We start from the raw sequence: 9,461 nt of genomic DNA on the forward strand, positions 1-9,461 counted from the left end.
CTTGAAAGTGAGAAACTTTCCTATGATGTTTTCCCCATATCTTTTTGATTCTTTTTTTACTTTGACTGGTGAGAAATCGATGCAATTGTGTGTAACATGATGCTGTGTAATATTCCTCAGCTATATTATCTGATAGTACCTGATCAATGATGTGTTTCTTTCACTCTGCTCTCCTTTCTCCTGCCAGTATGCAAACTGCATCAGTATTGGATAGAGTGCTTCAGTAAACATCTTCAGCAGTGAATAATATGTAGAAGTAACAGCATTGACTCTGGAGCCTTCCGTGGGTTTTGGGTTGAAGCTCAGATAAACATTCAGACAAAGCTGTTGATTGTCAATATTAGCTCTGTGTCCTAATGGTCTGCCTCTCTGCTTCAGGGGGACGGTGGAAGCACGATTTGTCTACATCTTCGTCCTTGGCATTCTCTTCACCGGGGCAAAAGACCTACTACGATCGCTGGTGGCATCGACGGATGGTCGGCTGAAGAGCAGAGGATTGTGGGAGGTGTACAGCGGCATGGTTCTGTTGGTGGCACTCCTCTTCAGGGCTCATAACCTCCCGACACTGGCCTGTTGCTTGTTCGTCCAGACCATCATGGCCCAGTTCATCTGGAAGAAGCTTCATTACGATGCTGCTCAAACCACCATTATGCACTACTGGTTCGGCCAGGCTTTTTTCTTCTTTCAGGTAAGTCACAAACAGAGGCTTATGAACCTAGCGATAGGAAAGCCGGCCCCAACAAAGCCAAGAGGGAGAAAAAGAGTGGATGGCTCTTATACTCTTGGTAATTAATCAGTAGATTTTCACAGATTGGTATGTCAGAATGTATGGGCATGATGTTTTAGATTTATCGTTCGAAACTTGTGAAAGCCATTTGGCTCGCATGCAAGTTGATATTACTTTAAGTATAAATTTTCGTTAAGTGATTAAATGTCTGCCTCTGTTTTTGTCATTGTGCTGGAGGGGAATCTTCTATAGCCTTCTGTAGTCGGTGGATGTAAGTATCTAGCCCCCCCCCAGATAAATATTCCTCCCCATGTTTTCTGACCCTTGAGGGCCCTGCACAGTGTTGGCTCTGTAACAGGGGCATATAAATATGCCACGGCAGCCCAATTATCATTTTAAGCGACCGAGCGTGAAATTACAGACTTGGCAAATGGCGTTCCATACCAGAAACCAGCCCAGGTCGGCCCCGGAGCATCACAGTGTCGCGGGACAGCCAAAGCTTCCCGCCCACTCTCTCTTTTCCCTGTCACTTCATCTACGCTCGTTTAGGAGAGTTCAAATAAAAAAACGGTCTCGTCCCCTCGATCTCATCGATCTCGCGTTCTCCTCGCGCAGGCCCGGCGGCCGTCTCCGGCACGGGCCCTGACGGCCGGGGGATCTTTCAGACGGGGCAACTTTAGTCGTCTCATCAGCGCCTGAATTAATTTAGGTCCCCTGAAGCAGCCAGGGCCTCTTTCATCACGGCATGTGTCACTCCATAGCGCTTGTGAAAGGGTGAGGGGCATGGAACGAGAAATCGAAAGGAAGAAAGACAGAAATAAGAGAGGGCTTGTCTGTGTGAGGAAGAGAGAGAGAGAGAAAGTGATGGAAGGATAAGTACATGGGAGGGAAGAGAGACAATCAAGCAGGAAGCACTGGCCGCCCTAACAGGAATAAGGGAAGTGACAGACTTAACTTTGTGGAGGAAAGAACGGAGCCTGAACACAGCCTGAACGTTCATTACCAACACCATGCCTTTCCCTCAACTTCATTCACTTTGTAGGTCTCATGCTGGTGGTCGGTGTGTGTCAGACAGCGTTCAAAGAGACTAGCAGAACAAGCCACTGTGCATAAATCCACTTTTCCACTTTCACTAAGCCACGTGTTATAGTGGCATAAATCTGACATTCTCTACTAAAGAATTAAAACCTTAACAAATGACAGAATTGAGCTGAGCATATTCTTGAAAGTGAGAACCTTTCTTTATGGCGTTTTCCAGTATCTTTTTGCTTCTTTTTTTTTTCCAACATCTTTATCTGGGAGGCAGGTGCTAACAGCCAGATCAAATTCCCCAAACGAACAGCTCTTGGTGTCTTGTGGGCATTTTGCTGGTTTGCTTGTTCATTTTGGTGGGTTCTTTCTCTGTAGGGGAACTCAAACAACATAGCGACGGTGGACATCTCCGTGGGCTTTGTGGGCCTGGAGAGCTATGTTGAGGCCCCAGCCATCTTCCTGACAGCATTTAGTACTTACGCTGGCCCACTGCTATGGGCCTGTCATCTGGTGTGTTACCTCAGCTCAGAGAGGGACAGGTAAGTCACGTCATCCAATACCATCCTCAGTCCCCTTACACATCACTGGATGAATTTATGTAACACGTTATGGCTTTTCGTCCATGTTCTAGGTTATCTTTGGAAATTTGAGCCTGAGTATATTTTCTAAATATGAATATTCACCGAAACATTAACAGGTTATCCATGGAGAGAAGGATATTGCACCTCCTCAGTGAATTTGAATATCATATAGAACCGTTATTGTACTTTTTTTTTTTTTGCATTAGCGTTTAACTTATTATATCTGGTAGGATCACAAAATGAAATAGACCCGGGACTTGAATTTTTTTTTTTTTTTTTTTGTAATTTTGATTGGAACATTGCATAAGTGCTCCAAAGAGGTCAACCAGCCCATTTTCTTCCATTCATTTAATTTCTGTCACCATTTACCTTGTGTAATTATTAAGTGTCTAATTATTAAAGCAGGGCTTTGAATTGCTAATGAATTCAGGGCAACGTGCTAATGGAGAAAAAAAGAACAGTACCTTTTGAATTTTAATTTGAAATGGCAAAGCTGATTGTGCCAAAATACTGCAACAGATTATCTTGAACACAGTGTCTCTCATAATCTAACAAATGCATTTCACTTGTATCTCTGAAGACCTCCATTCTAATGGTGTTGGCAGCTCAATGGTTATAGTCTAAGAATGTACAAAAAGCATATCTAGTCTTATTGTAGTAGAGCCAGTGCAATCTCCCAAAAAGTATGTCTAAAAGTAGACAAATCTCTCTCTCTCTCTCTCTCTCTCTCTCTCTCTCTCTCTCTCTCTCTCTCTCTCTCTCTCTCTCTCCCTCTTCCTCTCTCTCTCTCTCTCTCTCTCTCTCTCCCTCTATATATATATGTATCATATTATTTTAATTGAGCATGCACAGCAATTAACTTCAATAAAGACAGTGTTGTACCACATAGAGCCCTTTCTGAAACAGAACCCAAGAGAAATTCTCTCTCTCTCTTCCTCTCTCTCTCTCTCTCTCTGTCTGTCTCTCTTTCTCTCTCTGTGTCTCGCATTCACACACACATTCACACCAATTACATGCTGGAAAGGGTTTTAGGCAAAAGACTGTCTGAGACTGCATCCTCTTTGACTTGCCTGCCACCTTAGAGGAAGTACAGTTTGACTCTAAATCCTATTAGGCCATGGCTTTACCTCAGTCAGCCTGTGGATTTGCATGTCTGTGCTGTTACCACTGTTCACAAGCATAACTATGTGGTGCCACAATTGGCAGACATACATCTGATTCACAGTAGACATGGTGTTAGAATCCAGACATCTGTTATGTATGAATACCTGAAATACCAAGGGTGTGGTCAAAACCATTTCTGTGCACTGCTCTGTTAAAACATTTATCCAAATTTCACATCCTGAGACTCATCACTTAGCAAAGAATGTCACGGAAAGTGGGATTAAAAAGAAAAAAAAAAAAAAGATTTCTGTCAAAGATAATTACCTCCATATATGGACATGCTGGCAAGTCCCAGAGATGAACTTCTATGATGATAATTGTTGTAATGAACATGAAATTGATTTGTCCATAATCATTAACAGTACATTTATGTAATCAGCACTGATTATTATTCTATATTCACAAAAAGTCAGTCTGATTGATATTGGACATAAATTGAGTTAATGACAGGGAGGGATCTGAGGCTAAGAGGGCCACACATCAACTCACACAGTGTAACACACATACACACTATCACACACACACACACACACAAACCTCTCAAATTCTACATGCTAACCTCATGAATAAGTTGAGCCAAATTCCTTTAGATCCACTCTTAGCGGATCTGACTGAACTAACTCGGTCAAACTTCATTATTCAATCCACATATTTCTCCTCCACACGTCCCCTCTGAGTCGGAAATTACAAAAAAAAAAATAAATTAATTAATCCAAAAAAAAAAAAAAAAAACCCTCACAAAGTGCAGTTTGAGAGTGGAGTGATAAATGATGCGCTTAAGTAGGCTGACACAAAGCAGTTCATTTATAATGCACCAAGCTCTCTCAGCATCTCCACCACATAAAGCAAATACTGGAAATGGCCTCTGATCAATATTTCTCCCTCAGAGTCTCCGAGGACCTACAGACCTATCCAGTCACTGAAACAAAACTTTTCACAGACTATAAAGGCAAAAAAAGAAAAAAAACCCTAATAAAACAGCCTTGTTAGCGGATGTTTTCTGTTCGACAAGACATGATAACAGGTGTGTTTTGGTTGTACTGTGAATAACTGGGAGTGATACATTACTTGAGAGTGAATTCGAGCTTCAGAATTGATCTGCAAATATTTCTACTGCCAGAAAAAAAAATGGAAGCTTGCTAGAATGCAGTGAAAAATAAAGTCTGAAGTATTTCTTTGCATTTCAAGCCAAACACCATGTAGTCGTTCCTGCTAAGCCAAAGAGAGTAGAAACATCATGCTGATGTTATAGTGAACCAATGCTGGTCTCTCTCTTGAAAGACATATCTGATGTCCCGAGAGATGCTAATTGGCTACATACTTAATTAAAAATATTTGAGTAGGCTTTGGTGTTAATTTTTGGTCACATAATGTTAATATTATGACTTTTATCAAGCTGTTGCACCCGAGTGCAGCGTTTGGACACCCACACACTCACCCATTGCAATTTCAATAATTTAATACATTTCACAGTCTTCACACAGCGATTCCCTTTTTTTTTTTTTTGTCATTTTTTGCTTGAATGTCTGTCTTTAGGTATTTGGGTGCTCTCCTTTGTTTAATAACGACCACAGTGTCATTCAAATCCTAGACTTTACACAGCATACACGGCTTCTACACTTTCATATTTAACTGGTAAAAACATAACTGATGCAGCTCTAGCTGCTTGTCGAGAACTGACTAGAGCAAATGAGCTTCATTGCACTTGGCCTCTGTAAAGCTGTCTTGAAAATTCACGCAAGGGGCACAGATAAACGAAGTTTCAGTACGTTTGTGAATTAATCGAGGATGTTTGTGGGTATTTATGAGTGTATTTCTGAGGATGAATGATGTCAGTGCCAGAACAAAATCAATCAAAAACTGCCAAAGCAGAGTGGACTCCACAAACAAAACACTGATGCACTACAGTCAAGCTGATAATATCAAAGTTCATTTGAAAGTTAAGCAAACTATGATGGCCTGTTCCAATTCAGAACTTGGTTGTGATTTGTAGTTTATTCTTCAGGGAAGTCTCTTAGCACAGTATTAAAATAGCAGCAGCAGCAGCACAGACTCTATGCATACTCTGTCTGATTGGGTCGTAAGGACTAGGAGAGCCGGCGCTGGTTTGTTTGAGTCTATTTCATGCATACTGTATAAATTCTCAGCTAATCATAAAAAAAAGCTGATATTCTTGATCTGTTTCAGCCACAACATAATGATTAGAATTTTAGAGTTTCATTAGGACCCACACCTGCGCCTCTCTTCTCTCTCTCTCTCTCTCTCTCTCTCCCTCTCTCTCTCTCTCTCTCTCTCTCTCTCTCTCTCTCTTTCTCTCTCTCCCTCCCTCTCCCTCTCTCTCTCTCTCTCTCTCTCTCTCTCCCCCTCTTCCTCTCTCTCTCCCTCTTTCTCCCTCTCTCTCTCTCTCTCTTCCTCTCTCTCTCTCCCTCTTTCTCCCTCTCGCCCCTCTCTTTCTCCCTCTCGCCCCTCTCTATCTCCCTCTTTCTCCCTCTCGTCCCCCTCTCTCTCTCTCTCTCTCTCTCTCCCTCCATCTTCCTCTACCTCTCTCCTTCCACTCTTTCACGGCTACAGGTATGTGACATGACACAAGTAGAAGCAGATACGCCAGCTGTGCTATTTTTAAACCGTGTTCAACTCTGTGGATGAAATTTACTCAAATGGCGCACAGTGTTTGTGCCTTTAAGATCAGAAATTGAAGTTTTGCACATAACAAAAACAAACCAAACCTTTGTCTTTCACAGGAGATCCCTAGCACAAATTCAAAGATCTCTAAATGTTCTCTCTATCAAATTAAAGACACATGCTTGCAATGACTTCATTTCTTGCTAATGACTCTGGAAAGAAGTCATTGTGGAGTGTGGAGAGGCCATTAAGCAGCGACTTCAGTGTATCCGGAAAAAGACCGTAATGGTTTTATTTTTTGTTTGCTTTTGCTTGTTTGTTTGGTAGGTGAAGTGAGGAGAGGAGTCGGGGAAGGGGGGGCTCATTTTCCAGGCTTGAAAGTTCCTCTCCCTCTGAGATCAGAGATTATCTGGCTGACAGCTGGAGTTTTGCATGAGAGGAGAATGTGTTCAGCCTCTGTGAAACACACACATTGGGTCATTCAAATGAATCAGAGGCACTTTCAAGCCAGGACCAAATACCAACACATGCTGGTTTAGAAAGTCTACTTGGCACTGTAATTTCTACCCAAATAATATACATATATTTATGTCTCTAGATATAGATAGATAGATAGATAGACAGATAGACATATAGATAGACAAATACACATATAGATAGATTGATTCAAAGAAGCAGTCCAGCCTACTCTTAGCTTTATTCCATTAATCATACTGTAATAAAAAACTATTTTCATTTTGAATTAAAATGTGTGTAGAATTTGGTTAGTTGATGGATACTGCTGACATTGAATTGATGTTTGTCATTGAATTCAGTCGAAGGAATTGCATGGTCTGATAAGGGCTTTTCAAGCTTTAGAAATTGGTGCATACCCCGACTCATTTGAATAGAGAATAAGGACATCCACTCCTCTGAGGCACCAGAACCTTAGTGTGGGAGTAATCATCAGCCTAGGCAGAAGAAGAAAGACATAATTTAAAAGACGTCCATAAGTACCAAGGTTATGCATGTACATGTCTCAGCTGTGTAATATTATTATATTAACTAAAAGCAGTTTTGGGGCATAAGCTTATACTAAATTGATAAAAAATAAAGGTTAATGTGTCATGCTAAAACCTATTGATAAACAGTGCAAAGATAATTTTATAGGCATTTATAAAAAACACAAGTTATGGATGCTAACAGGTGCCAGATTCTGTTGGTGACAGCAATAGGAGCATGTTTGATAGTGCATGGATGTGTTATTGACCTGTTTGTTGTTTCACATGTTGAAGCTCTTTGTGAAGTTTTTTGAATTTAAATTTTAAAAGCATCACATTTTATGAATTCACTGCTGAATATTCATGACAGTAAGAGGAACAGCTGCTAAACGCATCCCGTCTTTTTCTCTCTCTCTCTCTCCCCTTTTTCCCTCTCGTTCGTCTTGTTCCTCACCTCACAGAGGCACAGTGGCCCTGGGTCACGGCAGTTACTGCCTCGCTCTGCTGCGTTCGGTACCGGCCGTGGCCTACGCGGTTCTGGTCACGGCTCTGCGTTATCACCTCTTCATATGGAGCGTGTTCTCACCCAAACTCCTGTACGAGGCCATGCACACGCTGGTCACTGCCGCCGTCTGCCTCTTCTTCACTTTCATGGACCATGACCGCTCCAGCAGACCCTGAGAACCGCCTCCCCCCGCCCCCCCCCCCCCCCCCCCCCCCCACCATCTACAGCGAGGCGATGGGTCCGAACGCCGCACGGAAGAGACGGAGTGATATCGATCGGTTGGGCCCTCGTCTTGAAGCCATGAAGATGGAGCTGGGAATCAGAAGCAATAGTACATCAGGAGATTGGAGAGGAGTCTCGGTTCTGCGCTGATTATATGCACTTGCACAGGCCGACCTGCCGTGAGCCTCTTAAAATGAATGTGCAAAGTCCTCATTTGTCAGAGGAGTAACAGCTACTCTATTATTTTTGTATGCCTGTTATGAATAAGTTATAGTGTGTGTGTGAAACCTGAGCCATGTTAACAGGAGCTTTACTTAAATAAAAATAATAATGATAATGATGAGTTGAGATTATTTGATAAAGTTCTTTACACAACTGCACAAAGCTGTCATTCTGATAGGTTCGCCTGTTTACCGTATTTAGCTTTATCAACACATGTAAAACTAGCAGTATGACCAGGTGTCGGTTAAGATAATTGTAATATATTAGTCACTGGGGATGTTTTCCTTGTGCAGGTAATGTTACCACACGCTAATGATATTTATAAATGTGATTTTAAGGCTTTAAAAAGGAAATTAATCAGCCTAATCTCTGCACACCTGATTAGGGTAATCAAAGAATGATGGGGACGTAGCCCCCATAGCTCACATCTACAGGAAATTAAATATCATAACACTGATAATCGTTGTGTGAAGTCATACTGTTGTTTTGAAAGAAAAAGCTCCTAGCACTTCAGTCAAACCAGTGTGGGCATATACAGACCTCTTATCAAGTCGCAGTTGTGTATTTCATTGTTTTTGCATTAATAGGCCGATGGGAAATATCAAGGAATGTCCTGATTTATGCATGAAGCGGAGGCTATGCATCTTCCCAGTGAAAATGCTGTCATGAATATCTCGTTCACTATAATTTCTTGAGGACATCTACAATATTGTAATCATAACATCCTCTCTTATTTTCCATTGTGTTTCATGGAGGCTTGCTTAAATCAAGCAAAAATGTATATTTTGTTAACGTATTTATTTTGACGTTCTTAGGTGAATGATTTATTATTTTAGCAGTTCCTTTGTCAGTTCCCACATAGAGCTTTTTTTTTTTTTTTTTTTACTGTTTTACCTGAGGGATGACGCCCACAGGTTATCAATAATCAATATGAGAATATTTTTTTCAAATGTAAAGTTGTGAGTTGTGCTCTCCTGTCATGCCCCTCACACCTGTCGATCACCATTAGGCAGAGCTGAAGGAAGCTAGGACGAAACTCTGGACTTCTTATCTGGGCTGTTCAGAGCCCATGAGCTGATTTTCTGATTGACTGCTTTGCCAAATTGACTGCAGACTCCTGGAAATAAATACAGTGGAATACGCACTGTATGCAAGCTTAAGCACTCACTTAACCTTTAGGGCGTCCTCACTTAGCTTGTTGTATAAGGGTTCTGGGTCATGACCCCAAGCCAAATTTCAACCTTCCGGCTCATCTATGTAGAATAATTCAATTTATGAAGGGGTACGAACCGCACTGTAGGCATGTAGGTTGTTTGTTATAGTTTGTTTGAAACAGTTTGAGGTCAAGGAAAAAGGGAAATGTTGTGGGCATATCTGTAATGTTAACTTAACTCATTCTTGTATGC

At 41.5% G+C, this 9,461-nt stretch overlaps 1 protein-coding gene across 2 annotated transcripts in view; it reads left to right on the forward strand.

Annotated features, from left to right (window-relative positions):
* The window catches only part of pigg (phosphatidylinositol glycan anchor biosynthesis class G (EMM blood group)), a 55,900-nt gene extending 48,113 nt beyond the window's left edge, over positions 1-7,787 (forward strand). For both annotated transcript variants that reach the window (XM_030766393.1, XM_030766394.1), the window contains exons 11-13: positions 379-688; positions 2,135-2,298; positions 7,568-7,787. In XM_030766393.1, the coding sequence (XP_030622253.1) occupies positions 379-688; positions 2,135-2,298; positions 7,568-7,787 (694 nt within the window). The remainder of the gene's footprint in view (positions 1-378; positions 689-2,134; positions 2,299-7,567) is intronic.
* The last annotated feature ends 1,674 nt before the right edge of the window (positions 7,788-9,461 follow it).

This window comes from Chanos chanos, chromosome 2 (assembly GCF_902362185.1).
Source record: "Chanos chanos chromosome 2, fChaCha1.1, whole genome shotgun sequence".
In the NCBI taxonomy this organism is placed as follows: domain Eukaryota; kingdom Metazoa; phylum Chordata; class Actinopteri; order Gonorynchiformes; family Chanidae; genus Chanos; species Chanos chanos.